The sequence below is a fragment of the Euprymna scolopes genome, chromosome 39 (assembly GCF_053919585.1).
Source record: "Euprymna scolopes isolate OS-2025 chromosome 39, ASM5391958v1, whole genome shotgun sequence".
NCBI classification, from domain to species: domain Eukaryota; kingdom Metazoa; phylum Mollusca; class Cephalopoda; order Sepiida; family Sepiolidae; genus Euprymna; species Euprymna scolopes.
This window is the reverse complement of record NC_136520.1, coordinates 37,149,595-37,170,276: the sequence shown is the minus strand read 5'-3', so window position 1 is coordinate 37,170,276 and position 20,682 is coordinate 37,149,595. Positions and strand designations below refer to the sequence as shown.

Below are 20,682 nucleotides of genomic sequence, written 5' to 3'. Positions count from 1 at the left end.
CACACAAACTGGTTGACATCTCAATTTACCTGTAATTCGATTGCACATCTTGTGTACCCAATACTTCCAAGTACCACAAAAAATTGAACTGCACTTGACAGAGTAGGGGATGTACTTTCTTCTTAGACTATTTTATTTTGTCTGTTAAATGACATTTTCAGTGACAATAAAAGAATTACCTAGAATTACCTATAGGATCGATCCATATTCGAATCTTGCTCACTTCTATCTCATCTTTGAGCTGGTCCAATTGAGGATCTGGCGTTGGTTTAGGATTGGAATTAAGAGCGTTTGCCAACAAATGAGCAGCATGTGTGTTGCCATCTAAAATTTGACCTGAAACAGAGAATCATTTGTACATTTTGTTGTTTTTTTTTTAAATCAATATAAAAAAACTGTCATTCATATTTTTCTGAAGAAAACGATTAGAAAAAAAAATGCTGTTAGAAACGAAAAAAATATGCTCCATTCTATAATAAAGAGCAAGGTGCATTTATATATATATATATATATATATATATATATATATATATATATATATATATATATATATATATATAGATAGATAGATAGATAGATAGATAGATAGATAGATAGATTTGTTGTTGTTTTTCAAATGAAAACATGCGTGTACAAAGATTACTGTCTTACAAAAATAATAAATGAATAAAAATTTTATATATATATATATATATATATATATATATATATGAGCAAACAGTTAATAAAATATGTTAAAAAACACTTTGAAATGAGTTAAAAACATATTTAATCTGAAAAGGAAACACTAGATAAATGGATAGTCCTTAATCCGCAGAGTTTTGAAGAAATACTTTCCTTCTCATCAGAGGGTAGGAATTAGCAAAATGCGGGATCGGATTTTGCATGCAGAAGTATTTGATGAAACAACAAGTAAGTTAAAGATCTTAATTGAAAACAAAAAAAGTGGAGCAGAGGGAATATGGTGAAGAAAAAGGTGATTACACATGAATGGATAGTCTGGTGGAAGATAACAAATCGAGTGACGGGAAAATCCAAATGTAAAACTTCAAGAAAGTTAAAAGAGTTTCCATTTGTACAAGTAAAATTCAAGGAAATCCCGTAATTGGAAGAAGATGGTCCATAATAATCCAAAGGCAGAAATCCATGGAATAATTCACAAAAATGTGTACAAGGAAAAAAGAAAAGATTTCAATAATATTAATAAAAGAAAAATAAGATATGCTTTTCACTCTACTTCCGAGACATAAATATAAATAAGAAAGATCAGGGAAGAGAAAGAGGAGAGAAAAAAAATATATATTGAGTAAAACGATTCATAATTGTGAATTAAAAATCAGTTTCAAAAGGAAAAACAAACAAAATCAACTCGATTGTACGATCGTTTCAGAAACTATGTTCATTTTATTGAAATTGACAATAAGTATTGACAATAATTTGACAGAAGTTTTGTCCTTTAAAACAGTCTCCTCATCAGCAAAAATAGGGAGGGGGAAAAAGTTAAAGACATCAAAATAAAACTAGCATTTTTATCGTGAGTAAGGCAGATACTCCTGGAAATATTTAAAAACAAAATAAAGGAAAATTAAGTCATTAATTTTATGTTGATAAATAAAATAAAATAGAAAATTAGGAATAAGGTTAAAAGAAAAAAATTATTTTTATATATATATATATATATATATATATATATATATATATAGTAGAAATGGTAATTAATAAAAACTGAAGAAAGTGCTCAATACTGTTATAGAGCAAATATGCGTTTTATTTTTTATTACCATACCGAACATTTCTGTAAAAGTCTGAGGAAGCTACAGACGGCAAAAAAAAAAGGCCGGGTAGCTGAAACAATAATGTAACTTAACAGAAAGATACGGTAATAAAAAATAAAACGTATATATATATATATATATATATATATATATATATATATATACCTTGTTTATCTCCATTATAAAATTTGTTTTATATTTGTACATTTTCCTATTATTTGGATCGTCATATTTCACTAGAATCTCAACATAAATAAGCACCTTATATATTTCTTTTCATTTTATCAGGGTGGGTGGGGTGCATATTTTTTTCTACAATAAAGTACAGAGATAATATTTAACATTTTTGTATATATATTTTTCTGGAAAACCTCTAACAAATTTTAACACCTCTAATAAAATAGGAACAAGATATAATAATATTAAACCTTATGTGTTTATTCCAATTTTCGTAAAACTCAACAATATAAAACTATTCCAATTTTCATAAAACTCTATTATATGATTTTGATTCCACAAATGTCTAAGATTTAAGGCCTAAGCTTAAGGGGTATGGAGAGGAAAATTAGATTCAGGGAATTTTGCTTAATTGGTGTCTAATTGCTATGGACAAAATCCAGTCTAAATCTGAAATCTCTGAATTTTCAAATTGGAGGCTGTGCTTATTTTATGCCCCATAAAACCTTCTTCTAATACACAAGAGAAACTGTCATTTGTGAAATATATATTCGTTGATGTCAAATAATTATTGTTAAAATTTCACAAAAATGGAAGGTAGCTGAATTTTCTTCCTGTTTGCATAAAAATAAAAATAAATATTTATTTCACATTTTGTATACTCACAAATGTGTTTGTTGAAAATATTTTTTGTTTTGCCTTTTTTTAACAATAAAATTATGTGTAGAAACAATATTTATTGTTGATATTAATTCCAAATAGGCATTCATAGTTTGGCAGTCGTGACACAAGCCTTGACAATGAACTTTTATCGAGTCAAGAGACAACTAATAAAAATATTTCAGCAAGATTGCAGTCCCATCGAACAATGTCATATTTTATGACAGAGCAGATAGAGAAGTTTTTAAATAGATTGCAACTTACAAAGTAATTTGTAGTTTTCCTCTTTGGTCGGTTTTATTTCAATGTTAACATTCTCTCCAATTGCATTTGTAAATTCACTGCTTTCTTCGCCGTACAAATTTTTTCCAAGACCAGGGAACTAAAAACAAAAAAAAAGATAATAAATATATTAATAAAATAGACATACTCCTGCTAATGAAAGTGTGACATAAAAGAAAGGAATTAACGCACAGCTATATTAATATCAGAATATTTATAATTTTGGTACTTATGCAAAATAAAGATAGTGCAATAGTCAAAATTTTCCGAGCAGCTTACATAAAGCACAAAAACATGTCGAAACACTGATCCAATGAAATCGCAGCAGACAACATCATTTGAGAAAACATTTATTTGCTATTATTAGTTCACTAGCAGGTTTGGGGGGAGAGCAGTTTTGCCCGGGCATAAAATATGCTTAAATATAATATTTTAATTTGTCCAGATTTCGTATATATTATTATAGAGTCGTAGATTTTAAAAGTAAAAATATTTAGGTGCCATCAGCTAGAATCAAAAACGAAACTGTAGCATTCAATGCTGGTGACGTTACCACTGTACCAACGTGACATGCATATAAACCGATTAAAAATTTAAAATTAAAAATAAACTAAGATGAATGCACAAAATGTTTAATTAGTTTTTTAAATTTTGACCCCTTAAAAACAACTTTAACCGACTAAAGACCCATAAAAGAACGGTCCGTAAAAAATCCAATCATTTGAGGCCCCTAGTGCCGCTCTGCGACTTTAAGTTTTGGAAGAGATAGTTTGAAAATATGGAGACAGACAGACCGACTGAGAGACACACATATGCCGTTTATATATTAGATTATAAAAAAATTAAATATTTCTCTTAATTTTAACAAAAAAAATAATAAAATGAAGAAAAAATCATTGGCTTACTATAAAAAAAAAGCTAAATATTTCTCTTGATTTAAACAAAAAAAATCATAAAAAAAGAAAAAAAATCATTAAAAAATCAAAATATTTTTCTTTTGTTTGTTATCAGTTGTTTGTTATTCAAAAAATAAATATTTATTCATGAACCTAACATTACAACAAGTATTTTTTTTTTCTTGATTTGAATTTTAATTTCCTTAAAGTTTCACAAAAATTGTCGAACAATTATTCATATTTTTTTGTAACAACAATATATGGTTTTTGTAATTAATTTTTCACCGGATTATCTTTGTAATAATAGAAATAACTTTTTTTCATTGAAAAAATTGGCCAATGTTTGCATGTAAAAAACAAATAATGAAATTCTCATTTGGTACCTTCCAGTGTTTTACGTAAACTGACTGAAAAATTCTGACAATAGCACAGGCCTTCTTCTGTATAAGTACCATGTTATATGTTTTCACAATAGCAGAATTTTAATTTTGACGTTATTAGGCTTAAAACTCGATTGCCTTCTACTGTTGACGAGATCCGTTTGCTTATATGACATTTGTTTAGTTCATTTTTGTGAAGGTTATCCTACTGCACCGCAACAGATACTTTATTTAAAAACCAAAGATAAAACTTCTAAGTCGAATCAAATTGATTATCGAAACAACTGGGATTTGACGAAGTCATGATACTTCCATAATTTAATGTTACTCATTTTTTTATAAAATAAATGTAAGCTATAAATTATTAAAAAATAAATAAAATTTTGTCACAAGTCCGCAGTTCAAGCTAAATAAAATACAAAAACACTGAAAAATCTTTATGATATACATACCCATCAAAGAATGAAAATGTCATATTCCAAAAGTCACATAAAATGATAAAGTATTTTTTTTATAAAGAAAATCGATTTTAAACGATTAATGAGAAATTGTAGGCATTACAAGGCTGATATCGCAAGTTTGAATTATTGTGGGCTTATCTGCCCTTGTTTTTTCAGGATGGTAATGTGAGACAGTCCCTTTTTGCTTCTTCATAAAATTCAATTTTCTTAGTTATAAATAAAACTACTTGATCAATTTATGTGCTTCTTGGGATATGACATCTATGTTCTCTGACAGGTATATACATTATAAAGATTTTTCTGTGTTTTTGTTTTTTAAATAGGTTGAATTCTGGACAAGAACCAAAATTTCTTCACTATAATTGAAAAAACTGTTAATGAGATGATGTTGCATGTTTTAAAAATTTCACCGAATGGAAACATTGGGTTATTCTTAAATTGTTAATAATATTAGTTTGTGATTTTCAATGAAAATGTTCATGAATCACTACTCAGTCCTTTTCTACTCCTACTCTCCTCTTTCCTTTACTATCTTCTCGCTTTTTCCATCTCCTCCTACTACTACTACCAAATCCTCAACCGGGAATATTGTCTTTGCACTTCTTTTTTTCATACCAAATTCCCCACTTTCCACTACCAATGAATGCATAACACAAAAAGAAGAAAATAATGCACTAGCTTATGTACTAACATTAGATTATTTATAAGGGGGAAGAGAATAATGGTTTCATAATACAAGAATTTTAACCTGTGATTTAAAATATAAAGGCAAATTAAATGTTGTCGTAGAGGAAAATATTCACAAAAGCACCCATATTATTTGTTTGGTTTGTCAGGTGACAGAATTAGCGAAAGAAAACTAAGTAAAAAAAAAAAACTTGAGTTTGTAGAAGGATTCTTCTTATACAGGGTGGAACAATAAAAGTGTCGTCCTAAAGAAAACTACAGCTTTATTTTAAAATTTTTATTGAAAAAATCAATTCAGGTAACTTGATTATGTAGTAGAGCTGACATATATTCAATGTAGCTGCCTTCAGTCTCAATCACCACCTCGATACGGGTCCAGAACTGGGAGCATGCCTTTTCAACAAGCACCGGCTTTCGAATAGAAAGAAAATATTATATATACAAATTGATTTATATCAGGTCATCTCATAAGTTCTGTCAGAATTTTTACCTCTGTTTTTAAATTGAATGAAACTTAAAAAATATTGTGTATATTGTGTAATTTTTTACATTATTATGTTTAGATACATTTTAACCGATTACATTTTTTTATAGAATGATAAAATTTAAATTTGTTTGATTACCATCCTACGTACATGGAAGTGCCTAAAAATCATTTGAGGCATATAATGCTTTATAGGTTCAAGAAAGGAAACTCAGCAGCTGAAGCAGCCAGAAATATTCCACTTTGTATTGTTACCACCTAATGCAACAATTGACGCTCAAATTTACTGTCAGCAATAGGGCATTTGAACCAAGCTTGGAGGGAAAAAACCCTGCTCTAGTGAACTAAAAAGGGGTGATGTTTCATCAGGACAATGCACAACTCCACACAGCAAGAATCATTTCACAAAGATCAAAGAATTTGGTTGGGAGAAAATTCCTCATCCACCCTATTCTCCTGACCTTGTTCTACCATTTGTTTCGTAGCTTACAAAATCATTTAGAAGGAACAGCTTTTGTAAGGCAGAAAGATGTTAAAACTGACATTTGTGAGTTCTTCGAATCAAAGCCAAAAGAATTTTACACTGATGGAATTAATAAGCTTGTTAATAAATGGAAGGAAATCATAGATAATCAGGGAAAGTATATTGATGATTAAATTCTTGAATAAAATGCAACATTTGGTCACTTCTTTTCTTTATTTATAAATTTGGACAGAACTTACGGGATGACCTAATATATGTATATTTCACTTCCTATTTCGTCTGTGATCACAGTTCTCCTAATGCATTGTCTCTTGAATGATATCTGGTACCGGTCCTGATATACCATTGGCTTCAGTGCCAAGAGCAGCTGTATTGGTATTTTCTTGTGGATTATTGCTGCTTGGGCTACTGCTCATTGTGACACTTGTAACAGTAGAGCAGGTCGATTTTGGAACCCCGGTGAGGCAATGGTGATGATAGTTGGGGATTGACATAGAAAAGACCTACACAAAATATTTTTTTCAAAATTGTTATCTTTGCTTGAGGAAATAACTTTAAAAGTTGAAAAATTGAAGCTATTAAAAGTTTTTCAGTGAATTGCCAAGAACGTCCCGTCATCAAAACAATCCGTACTGTTAAGAAAATGGAATCATTATTTAGAATATGTTTTAAACTACATTTTTAAATAAAATGAGTGAGGATAATGAATTAATAAAATAAATATTAAGTGTAAAGGCAAAATTATGTTTTTTTAAATAATAATGACCAAAGTTCGTTTTTTCATTTCAGGAACTTTTTTTTGGTGGGAACATTTTAGATTTCACCGTTGCAAAACACGCTCGTTATTGATATTGAAAATTAATGTCTGTTTATTATTTAATTTGAAAACATTACGATTTAGCCTTAATTATTTCGAAAAAAAAACCCGAAAAAGACTTGTTTAAAATATATATTATTATATTTCAAGTGTCTGCAGGGAATTTAAACATATTCGTTTTATCTTTTTTAATTTGTTTTTCTATTAGGTTGGTTAAAAAATAATGGAATTTTTTCACGTTCAAATGAACGTCAAAAAATGCCATTATTTTTTAATCAACCTAATATTTCACATCAAATTCTATTTGAAATTTTTATTAAAATATGGTAATACTCCAGTTTTATATTTAAAAAAAAAATAGTCCATACAATTTTATTCTACACATTCTTTACAAAACATAACTACGTACATTTTCAAGTTTTTCTACTTAATAAAAAATACTTTGCAGAAAATTAGTGTCGAATTTTTATTTCTTTTATTTTCAGGGAGTAATTGTTTTTAAGCAGTATTTTTCTTCTAAAATTATAGTTTTAAAATCAGATAACACACAAAGATTAATACGAGTAAATAAGGAAACTGCTTTAAAGGTTTTCCTTAATTGTGCATCTATGTTACTGTGCTAAAATAACTTTATTATTTAGAAAACTATTCTTAACATTGGGAAGATAGGAGGTTGTGTTGTAACTATTCTGTACTTTCACCTAAAAATTTTATAAACAAAAATTTCATAAAAATTAAATTTAACTTGAAAATACTATTAAAAATAGCATGGTAACATAGATGCACAAGCACTGGTTTTTCAAACTCTAAACACTCGTTTAAAATGGCACGGCTACAGCAAGAATGACTCTCTTTATGAGTAAATTCACATCATCGAAAGAGGAGCTAAAGTCTGCTAAAAATCTTTAAACTAAACACTACTATGTCTCTGATTTGGTTTTGTCCTCTCTCTTCAATACATCTAATGCAAGTCTACAAAGTTTTCATCAATTCTTATAACTAGCACTTATTTTTTTATATATGAAACTGGAAGATAGCCTAAAACAGTTTCCTTCAATTATAATCCATTTATTTATTTTACTTTTCAGATTAAAATGTCAGTAAAAGCACAACTTTCAGTTTTAACCTGTGGTTCATAAAATTTGCTTGTCCACCTTGTCGTTTGGATGAAACAGCAAACTCCAACTTCACGACAAGTCACCCAGTTTAGTTATTTCCTCAAAAACAGTTATCCCCACTTAAAAAATAGTGGGATTTCTATGTTAATTGCTAAGGAATTAATTAGTATTTGGCAAGTAGTTAATCCACAATTATTCTTGTTAGGGGAACGTTATATAGGACAGAATATCAATATATTTTGCTATAAGAGGACCAAACAGATTGACAGGAAATCTCTTGCAGCAACCAAAGTGAAAAAAATGAAGGAACTGCAAGACAGATTGTTTGATAAATTTTCTTGTAGCTGTAAACTTCCTGACTTGAGATGTGATGACTTTGTAGTAAAGTGCAAGACAGGAAATTGTCAAAAAGGCACATTGTCTGCACTTGTCCTGCTAACAAGGAGGAGAAATTAATTCTATAGATTCATATGCAATTATGTTCCTTTTTTGTGAAAAATAAAATAATATATTGGTATTTATTATGCAATTCTGGCTCTATTATTAAACATGCAAATTTTGCAATTTTCAGGTTCCACTAGAAGAACTGCCATTTAGAGCAATTTTTAAATTAATTGATGGAACAAGAAAAAGCCCAACAACATTTACTAGTCCTTTGGGGAAACTTTGTATCAATAATTATCAAAATTTGTCTCAAGTAGAGTTCTAAAAAAAATAGTATCCCTCCTGACCATCATTATCTGACAACAGAAGAAACAAATAATTTAAGTGTGAAGACCAGAGTCTACTTTTTGAGGGTATGCTGTTGGCATTTCTCGAGAAGTTAAACAAAGATATGCAGCTTAGAAAATTGAGCCCTTAAATCAAGCAAGATGGCTAACATAAGCCACAAGGTTAATGTATTTATGGACCAGAGGTGTCTATCCTCAAACACTATGATAAATTAAACATTCTGGTCAAATTTATCATCCAAGTGTATGCAGTTAATTGGTTTGAGATCAAAATCGACAATATTTTTTTTTAACCAACAACAGCATATTTTAATATGATTCAGAGAACAAAACAGTTAACTGAAACCCAAATTACTGCTTTAAACAGTTTAAAATATAGTGCTTTTGCACTACTTCCAGAAAATATCATAATATCGATGATAAACTCAGATGAATTGGATGTAAGACAAGAGGGCATTCAAATGATTTTGTCCATTAGGTAAATGAGTATTTATCCATTAAATTTTATTAGTTTTCTCAATTTACCCAAACAATAGTCAGTTTTATTCATATTTCATCACAAGAATATAAAAAATAAATGTTTTCAAATAATTGTTTTTTGTGTTGTTTTTCCAGAAATAGTGAACTCAAAAACAAAAGACTGAAAAAGATTACTGCTATCAATTTTGCAGCCAAACACTCGTCAAATTTGATTGATTTTTCTAAAAAAAGTTGTATATGGGCAGGAAGCAAGACATAGATACATTATTATAAAGTCATTGTGCCAGCAAATTAGGCATTCATTTTTCTTGAAAAGAAATTATACAGAACAATTTAGTTCTATTATAACAGTTTATATTATTGTGTTTAATAAAAAACTTAAAATACATGGTTCTGTAACCTGTATCAAGTTACAGAATTACAATATTGTGTAATACATCTCTACATATATTTTTAGATTGTGAAATTTGAAAGACTTAGTTGCTAATTAGCTTTTTTTACAATTTTTGTTTAATTAATGCAGTAAAAGTGGTGATATTTTGCTAATTGTGATTCATAATTAAAATCATAATTCATGTATTTATTTTTCTTTCAATGTATTTCATATAAATATATCAATTTTAATTGGATTTTTTTATAAAAATAGTGAAATTTCAAAGTCAGTGTTGTGTAAAATGCTATGAAAATGAAGGATTTCTCAGAATTTTTCTACACAATTTTTAAAATTAAATGCTCAATTTTCTGTTCAAGATAGGACTCTAATTTTTGGTATCTGTTCTTATCAAATCCAATCCCAACTATCATCACCAGTGCCATTTTGATTTTCTGAAAACAGTTGCAAATCGACCTGCCCTATTGTAACAGTACTCTTGACTTTCCTCAAGCGTCTAGCCATCTGACCATAAGACTCTCCTGCGTTACGCAATTCAAGCATTTGTTCATGCTCGTAGGAGTAAACCTTGCGATAAATTTATTGTCGAGCATTGGGTGTGGCCCTGGACTAGGTTCCAATGCGGCGGTTGAGTCCAAGTTAAATGCGGTCGGAATCTCTAGCCATATGCTGGTTACTTTGCCTCATTACCAGTTGGGTAATATTAGGTAGGTTGAACATTTTAAATCAATTTGTATGATATTTTCTTTCCATTCAAAATTTTAAGAATAAATGTTGAATATCAAATTTGGCAAAATACACAACTAATAATATTACATGTTTAAATACTTTTGAAAATTTGGTCCATATTTCGATGAACAAACTCTAAAAAATAGGCAAATACTTTTTTAAAATAAAATTAAAATAATTATTTATATTCACAGCACAATATCTTCATCTTTTTGTGCAAATAATTTTGCAATATCGTACAAAAGTTTTGCAATATTGTATGAATATTTTTGCAAAAGTCTATATTTAACTTTTATTTATTTATTTGTTTTGGAACCTGAAAACGGTTTGAAATTCAACCAGGTAATTCTGACTCAATTGGAATATTAAAGTCAATTTCACTGGATTAATATGAAAATAATAATCAACTTGTTGCCTCACTCAAAAATAATGCGGCTCACTGATCACAGGACGTTTTCTCTCATACCTCTCCTTTTTTTGTTCATCTTGTCTAATTTCAGACACTCAATAAACCTATTTAATTTTTTTTTTAACCAATGAGAATACAGATAATTTGTTGAGTCACCTTTTTCTTAAATTTGCTGATTGCAATGCTTATTTTGTTTATAAGTTCAATCCTCATAAGTAACTTCTTGTTCTCTGTCAGTGGAGGAGAAGTCCTTCACGACTGAGACAATTTAAAATTTTTGTTCCTTTTCTCCACGTTAAAAAACGACCCTGGTGTCTAACTCTGTCCCGTGGGGAGGCATTGTAAATAGGAACTTATCTTTAATTTCCCAGATGCATAAATTTCAGGATGTATTTGGCTTTTACACAGGTAGAGGATTGTGTCAACAGTGAGATACCTTCTGGAGCGGTAGAATGATCCAGCCATTTTTCTAGCGACCTTGGCAACAGATCTAATCTGTCTTCCATTTCAAATCAGAAGGTCAGTCCCAGAATCTTGTTGAAGCAGGGTGTAAAATGAGAGCCATTTATTTCAATTGGAACTAAGTGGGAATCAGAGCGTTAGTGGTGTGTTGCAATATTTTGGAACACTAATGGGGTATGATCCCACACAGTCGGACGATTCTATTTATAAACGATGCTGCTAAGAACTGACGAATCAAATTAATTCACGTTCTGCTACCAACCAATCAGAAACCAGAGTTGCTTCATAAATATTAAACCTTTTCTGGAGCAATTTCACATGTTCTTTTCCCGGGTTTCGACACGGTAAGAATATTTTGTTCTGTGGAACTGTCTACTACAAACAAGTCACCTCCCAGGACTTGTGTGTAACAGCGAACCATCTGAAACTGTTCGGAAACTCAAAATGGCTTACACTTCTAGATAGAAGTTTGGTTTTGGATGTATTTCCTGCTAGCCATTTCCACTGCTGGATCTGATTTAATCATCAATATACTTTTCCTGATTATCTATGATTTCCTTCCATCTATTAACAAGCTTATTAATTCCACTGCTCATCACAACCATCACAGAATCCATGACTTGTAAGTGGTTAAGTAGAAATTTATGTTCATATTTGCATTTCGATATAAGTTCTGATCATTTGTTTGGATTTATTTGTTCTGACTACGTGATTATGATTATTTTCTCATCTTGGCAAAGTATACACTGTTTTCATTAATTGTTCACATGTAACGTAGTTGTTACATGTGAACACTTGGGACCCACACATTGTATGTGGACAGTCACAAGGAAACAAAGATAAGGAAAGAATTTGGCTCACTTTTTCTTTCAATTGAAACACAGACATTTATTTACAGGTACAGAAGAACTCCGGGATATGGCATTAATCCGTTCCGGGGTTGGTGAAATCGCTTTATGGCTGGGGCCTAAGCAAAATTTTATACAGTGCATATTAAAAATTAGTAACAAAATACAGTACAGTATATAATGCACATGTATACAATCAAATAACGTTATAAATAACACAGTAAGGCGGGGCAAATACCATAACCAGGGGCTGAAAAAACATTGTATTCCACATTATAAACTGAAAACAACGTATCCCCGGGGCCACCGTATCCTGAGGTTCTACTGTACTTACAGAATAATGCCTTGACTCTTGTTCAAAAATCTTTTTGTACTTCAATGTACTTAACAAGACTCTACCATGTCGAACACATAGTACTTTGTTTTATTTTGGCCATGTTTAGGACGCTTCTTTCCCTGTTGCTCATGGGTAACATGTCCATTTCCAATCTCTTGTATCTCGAACACATCTCAAATCCTCTACAACTCGAATACCCCTTTTTTAAACATGTGTCCTTTTTATCTCTGCTGTCACATCGTGCAGCCAACTTTGCATATGGCTTATGCTACTAACCAAACGTCAGCAGTTCTGTTACATTAATAAATTGGTGCTACTTTTATTTTTCATATGAATTTTGGTCTGTTATGGTATTTTTTTATTTTAAGATACTATATGTAACTAGAAAGCGTTGCACTATGTTTATAAATTATGCTATTAAAGGAGGTTTTGTCTGTATAGTTTCTTTCCTCGCAAGTTCCTTCTGTCTCTCCAATAGTATTTATTTTACTTCCTTGTAACTTGTATTTTTCTTTTACAGGAGGACTCACCACACATCAAGGCCTAGAGACAACTCAAGGATAAGGATTACTGAGTGAATCATTGTGATAAATGGTAATGATGGAAATTGGTTATTTACAAGGATAGCTAAACAAGATTTTGTTTACGTTGAATTTGAAAATGACTATGTTATAGTCAGCTGGGAAGCAGCTCCATGGTATTGTGTTCTACAGACCTACAACTCTAGGAAAGGAGCTTTGCTCATGAAATTTTTGTTTAGTATTAGGTACAGTCAAGGGAAATTGCTGGGTGGTTGAAGCTAGGAGAGTGTTTGCTAAGAATGTTCTACAGAGAGGGGGACCATAGATTGAAGCTCAGCCGAGCACCTAAATAACCTGATGGTTAGAAACATTGACAGTAAAAAAGCAGTTGAGTTTCAATCCCAGCTAAAAGTGCTTGCTTGTTTTGCCACATTCAAGGACTTCTATAAAAATTGTTGAGTATCTGAGTGTAATGTTAAACTTGTTCCTTTCACCTTCCATTATAACTGAGGTGCTGAAAATACATTTAGTCCAAAAAAGACATCGAAATAATTGCAAAAATAGTTTTCTAAAAAAAAAATAAATAAATAAAAAATAATTTTTAAACAAATAAATTGATATCAACTGACTTTTTCTTCCAGATCATGTCGGACCATTTCCTGGATGAGGACATCGGCAAGAGTTTTGAAGTCTTGGGCAAACCTTTCATTCTTCTGATCGCCTGTCTTTTCCTCTGTTAATAATTTAAGCAGCGTGTCTTCCGATCGGATTATACTGGCAACATTTGCACCCTTTGTAGCTGCACTGATCAGAGCATATGACAAATCAGAAATCTTCATCTCTGCAAAAGAAAAACATTATCAACTTTAACCACAAGGTATGACTTCATCAGAGGAAGGGGGTCAAATTTCCATGATATAAAAGAATTTACAAGGTAAGTGAGTATGTATGTATGCAATTTCGAATGGAAACCTTTATTTTATCTATTGTGCAAGGATTCGTAGCATAATAGGTAAAGTACTTGATAGAATTCAATTGTAAGTTACACTCTTCTGGAGGTTGAAGGTTTAATCCTCAGTGCAGGATTACACTCAAAATACAATTGCAAATTAGTTAGAGCTTCTATCCAAACATGGCTGATGGAATAAAAGCATGCTACCCCCATGGATTAAATAAACGGTTCCATACAAAATTCTGTGAAGATTCCCTGGGTTTGATAGAAAAATTCCTGAGTTTGAAAAGAGACACCTGAAGAAAGTCAGAGGTTACATCGACTGAAACATTGTAGAAGATGATACTCAAGATGAGACCAGATATAATATGAATGTGTTCAATTAATAATTTAATAACCAAACAACACTAGACTAATTTTAACTTTCAAAATATTTAAAAAAAAAAAAAAACAAGCTGTGTGTGCATGGTCCACCTCTGGTGCTGCATGTGAGATGATGTCACAAAAAATAGTGAAGAAATGATGAATGTGAGAAGTGTGAAGGGCCAATGTTGCCTTCACATTTTCGCCAAGTTTCAGAAAAATCTAATGGATGGGGCAAAAGTTATGGGGTAAAAGGTATCATTTTTTGCAATTTTGAGGTATTTGTGACCCCTTTTGAGCTCCTGGGAACGCTGAATCCCTATTAAAATGGACAAACAATGCAGTTTCACGACTTAAGATATACATATTTGAATTCACCACCATGGAGAAACTACTATATAGACATACATATCAAGTTTTTTAGTAATATGAAAAAAGAGCTACAAAAAGGCATGTTTTTTTAGCCCTAAAAGTCCTAGCAGGATGCAAACCAGAATTTTGCCAGGGTCACCCATACTGAATTTATATTAAGAACAATGGCCTCCACATTTTGGCAAAGTTTCAGGAAAATCTAATGGATGGATCAAACGCTATGGGGCAAAAAGTGTAATTTTTGGCCATTTTTGGGCATTTTTGACCTCTTTTAAGCCCCTAAGGATGCTGAATCCCAGTATAAATGGATAACGGTGCAGTTTCAGGCCTTAACACATGTATATTTAAGTTGACCACCATGAAAAACTATTATATAGTCAGACATATGAAGTTTTTGTTGAGAAATATGAAAAAAGAGCCACAAAAAGGGACGTTTTTAGCACTGAAAGTCCCCAGGGACACAAACCAGAATTTTACCAGGGTCATCCATACTGGATTTATATTAAGAACAATGAGCTCCACATTTTGGCTAAGTTTTAAAAAAAAACTAATGGATGGATCAAAAGTTATGGGGCAAAATATGTCATTTTTGTCCATTTTGGGGCATTTTTGACCTCTTTTGAGCCCTTGGGGGCGCAACAGGAATTTTCATAAAAAAATTTTTTACTGTGCACATCTATTTAATGAAATACAATTTGTGGCAAAATTTCAGGAAAAACTAATGGACGGTTATCTAGCAGTAGTTCAGACTAACGGACGCACGGAAGCATGGACGCCACTGAAAACATAGGTCCCTCTCCGATAAATCGGGGGACCAATATATTGTGGAAAAAAAAACAAAAATGGCATAATTTAATAAAAGCAAACTAAAAGTAAAAACACTCCCGGTCAATACCGGGTAGGTATTGCTAGTAAAAATATTTATTCTTATTAGATTTCAAATATGTTTTTATCTTCACTGTTTTTCGGGAACGAGAGTAAAAAAGTTAATTTAAACTAACAAGCTCATCTTCATCTGCTATTTCCCTCTTCGTGATAATTATTGCTAAAACCATGCATTACTACATTAGATCATGTACTAGCAAGGAGACCTGAAGTTGTCTGGGATTGAATGAAGATCACTTAAAAGAGGTCAAAAATGCCCAAAAATGGCCAAAAATTACACTTTTTGCCCCATAGCGTTTGATCCATCCATTAGATTTTCCTGAAACTTTGCCAAAATGTGGAGGCCATTGTTCTTAATATAAATTCAGTATGGGTGACCCTGGCAAAATTCTGGTTTGCATCCTGTTATTGTCATCAAAATCGGTGAAATTGTCCATTTTTCAATCAAATCGATTGTTTGTCTGCTCTAGGCAGGAACCTACCATGATCCACTGTGAGGAAGCTTCTCATGCCTCCTTGCAGTTACTTAGTCCACAATGCATTGTAGTCTACATTGCACTGTAGAGAACTTACTGTTGATTTTATAAAATTATTTTTATATAATGGCTTGAATTAAAGTTTAAAACACAAAAATCAAGTATCATGGTTCAATTGCACTCTAAACAGAAACATTCATTTCGAATGCACCCATCTTATAAAAGAACCTATTTTATACATCAAGGTTAAAATCAGACTGTTCCTTCTTTGATCAGATTTTTTTGATTATCGATTTTTGATACTTGTCAGGGTTCATTCTTATACAAAACCTATATTAAAACACTACCAGACACATGAAGTACATTTGAGTGAAATTTATAAAAAATCAACCCAGCCGTTCTCTCTCTCTCACTCTCACACACACACACACACACACACACACCTTGTCGCCTTTATTCAGTCTCTCTTTCTACTGAACTATCTCTTTATCTGAAAAGAATGCTGAATATCCTCTCTATCTTGCTGCATATCATGGCTGGCGATTGACCTATTAACAGATTAGTGAGCAGGAGGTTAGGACATCCTATATCGATTTAAAGTCAGCATTTGCTTATGCATGGATTATTGTTGCCATATCTAGGTTACTACAGCAACCACTAGCCTTTTCTGCTATATTTTGTGTAATTATGTCGAGTAGTTTTGGAGCCTACAAACGGACAAACAGGAAATGCTCTCTTAATATATATAGATTTGTTTTTGATTAATTGATATTAAAAAGAAAAAACTACATCAGCGGGCTCAATGCTCAGTTTTTTTTAGGGCTATCCGAGGAAAGTGCAAAGTCTACTAAGAAGTTGTCCTGTCAACACTTTTCTATGACATGCAAACATGAAATAGTCCAATCACCAATCAAAAAAAGAATTTCTAACCTGCAAGGTCTACCAAGTTCCAGCTCCTGTCACATCACTGCCTGCAGTGTTGCATCTCTGTGCATGTTTTACAAGTACTTCGACAGAAAGTGCCCAGACAAACTTACTGCACTTGTATTTCCTCAATATAAATACCAATGACAAACCCGACTAAAAGTAAAATCACACCCCTTCTCACTAGAGGTCTCTCTGTAATGTTTTTATTAATGAACTGAATGGTGCAAAATGGGCATTGAAGCACATGTCCATGCACAGAAATATTATAGCAAACCTCACTCACCTCTATGGTTCACTACAGATTGTGCAGCTGTCAATGCACAAAGACAGCATGCGCTCTGCCGGCTTGTACGTTATAAGTCAAATGCAAATAGGCAAAAATTTATAGATTCTAGAAATCATTGTAAGAAAGTAATAATCACAGCGAAATGAGGATATGCTGAAATAATCAGGGAATGTATAGAAAATGGGAACTCGCAATTTCTGGAAAATTTATAATAGTGTAGTGAATAAAGGACAATCAGTAATTAAATGTGTTAACTGTTGAAATGAATCTTATGTATAGTAAAAGTTGTGCTTTCACGTCATGTTTACATGTTACATCTTTTTTTATGATGAGATTTTGTCTAATATTTAAGCTGGTTTGATCTAATAATTATAGTTCCATTATGATTAATTTACAATTTCCATAAGATGACATTATATTTGTAAGGATTTTTTACAAGTTCTAAATGTCACAATTTGCGTTATACGCTGTGAAAATTGGTTTCTGGACCAATAAGATAGCAAATATTCTAATTTCCAATGATATTTGTGTTGTGTGTCAGTAACGTGGTTAACACAGTACTGATTTGAACCCAACTTACTTGTGTTGAGAAGTGCAGCGAGGTCAAGGGTGATACATATCAAACTCAATGGTGATACATATCAAACTCATTGACTTCCATAGACAAAACATACACCTGCATTGCTAGAAAGTGGGTTGGTGCATTTTAAATATAGGGCGATTAATGAGGGGGGGGGGAGTGTATCATTCCCCACACATACACCCTGATATAAATAGAAATGCACATGGGATATTTTTTGACAGTCAGATTTAGAGTCGGAGCTTGGTAGTCAGTCAGATTTGATCAGAGACAGAGTTAGTTTGAGACCAGGAGGGTCAGACAAAGCTGCGTCGACAAAGACGAAAGAAAGCTTAAGTCAGCAATGCAAGGGGTCCCTGCTTCATTCGTAGACAAATAAAGAGATCCTTGCCAGAAAATCGGCGTTGTGTTTTGATCTTGAATGCTTCTTTACAGATCATCGACTAGTGACAGGAAGAACTGCACTGTAGAAGACAAAGAATAATAAAAATAAAGGTGTGGTGAACTCTTAACACGTATATATGCACATACACAAACACATACACACACAAACACAGTTAAGAACCACTAAGAATACACAACTTAAGTGTCCTTAAATGAGCTTGACCGTGAGTATACACACTGAACTGTATAAATGTATACAAACTGTATATATAAGACTTGTATATAATGGAATGAGAACACGGGCAAACCTAAAGAGATGATCACATAGAGGCCATCAGACCTACACACACGAAGGATGGAATACTGCTGCCATATCTAGGCAGGAGCTGCTAAAAACAGCCTATTCTGCCTTGACAGAGTACAAAATAGACTTTGTGGCTTAGTGGGGGATGCCCTTTTCTCTTCCCTGCAACCTCTCTCCCACAGAAGAGATGTTGCGAGCCTATCTTTGTTTTATTGTTATTTCTATGGCAGGTGCTTGTCTAAACTCCAATCTCTGGTTCCCCCTCGCCAATCTTTTACGAAAAACACCCGTCTAGCTGAATCCACTGTCAAAAATTTTCCCCACTCTTTATCTGTGCCTAAATCAAAACATAGATTCCATGAACAAAGCTTCTTTCTTAGAACTGCACGCCTGTGGAACTCTGTTCCGTCTGCGTGCTTCCCACCTGAGTACAACCTGGATGTCTTCAAGTCCAACGCAAACAAATTCCTGATGAACAGCCCCCTTAAGTAGACACTTTATTAAATCTCCCCACTAACATACTGTACTTGCAATAACCCTTATTCCTGAGCGGCTTCCGGGCCTTGATAAGTGGTGACCACCTTGTAAAAAAAAAAAAAAAAAAAAAAAAAAAAAAAAGACACGGTTATATAGCAGGCACAACACAACATAACATTTGTCTATTATTTGGTACGATTATTTTTCACAAACATGTATGTGTCCATATTTAAAGTTTTTACATACAATGTAAGTAAAGTTTTGATTTGGGATACTTGGGAAAATTGACTTTCGAACAACTAATATAATACTATCAACGCCCACCCTCAAGTATCAAGTAAAAAAAAAAGAGGAAAATATGACAAAAAAAAAAAAAGGAAATAAGTTTACCAGCAGAACGTGATCTCCCTGATAAAATTGTCTCTGAGATGAGTATATTTGCTGATGACATTGCACTCTATAACAGAAACGAGGGAAAATGAATGAAGACATGTCTAAGGCAATGGCAGAAACACTAGAGGAAGACCTCTAATCTGTAGCAGAATGGGGACAAAAATGGATAATCACATTAAATACTCCCAAGACTAAGCTTGTTTCCTCAATAATTACAAGAAACCTTCTCAACCACCAATAGCTAAAGATAGATCACCTGAAAGTACTTCTTTCAAACTTCTCGACTTAACGTTCACAGGGAACATGAGATGGAACAGATACATTGAGAGCATTGCCAAGGCTGTTGCGAAGAAGGTGGGCTCTCTCTACCATGCTAGAAAGTTACTTATGCCTGAAAGTATCATGTACCTCTACAAGGCCACCATTCACCCATGTATGGAGTACTGTTGTCATATTTGGGCTGGTGTATCTGCTACTAGTCTATCATTCCTGAACAGGGTTCAAAAGAGAGTTGTCAACCTGATAGGTCCTGGACTGTCATCTAAGCTTCAACCTCTGTCCCATTGACAAAATGTTGCATCCCTCTGCCTGTTCTACAAGTATTTTAGTGGTGGATGCTCCAACAAAATACTAGCTCTTGTACCCCCTCGACGTAAATACCCCCCCAACAAGCAGCTAAGTCTCACCCCTCCAGAGTAGAGATCCCTAGATGTAAGAAAGCCATCTACTCTAATAGTTTCTTCCCCAGAACTGCTAGACTTTGGAATTCCCTTCCGGTTTCCTACTTCCCCAACTGTACTGACATGCAGAAGTTCAAGTGTAATGTGAACAGACATCTTGCTGCTCAACTCCTTACATAGTATCTCTGCAACTCATGTCCATGATAGTAGTCCCCTATATCAAAATGGCACTGTGCCTTGTTTGGGGTGAAAATGTAAAAAAAAAACAAAAACAAAAAAATAACAAAGGTATAGGATGTTATTCACTAAGGAACACAAAGGGAGTTCAAATAGGATTGTTAATCAAGGTTTGGCGGTGATTTGGGGCAAAAGGACCAGAAAATAGAGTTCAATATATTGAAAGTGGAAATGAGTTTTGCAACAGTTTTACGACAGACAATTTACAGACAGTCTTGGGTTTACGACAGTTGAAGA

General features: G+C 32.5%; 1 protein-coding gene across 2 annotated transcripts in view; it reads right to left on the bottom strand.

Moving 5' to 3' along the window:
- Positions 1 to 20,682, bottom strand: part of LOC145263752 (inositol polyphosphate 1-phosphatase-like) — a 67,394-nt gene that overhangs the window by 22,795 nt on the left and 23,917 nt on the right. For both annotated transcript variants that reach the window (XM_080120771.1, XM_080120772.1), the window contains exons 2-4: positions 13,759 to 13,970; positions 2,877 to 2,994; positions 190 to 336 (exon numbers count right to left, since the gene is read on the bottom strand). In XM_080120771.1, coding sequence (XP_079976897.1) covers positions 190 to 336; positions 2,877 to 2,994; positions 13,759 to 13,968 — 475 coding nt within the window. In that variant the 5' untranslated portion in view covers positions 13,969 to 13,970. The remainder of the gene's footprint in view (positions 1 to 189; positions 337 to 2,876; positions 2,995 to 13,758; positions 13,971 to 20,682) is intronic.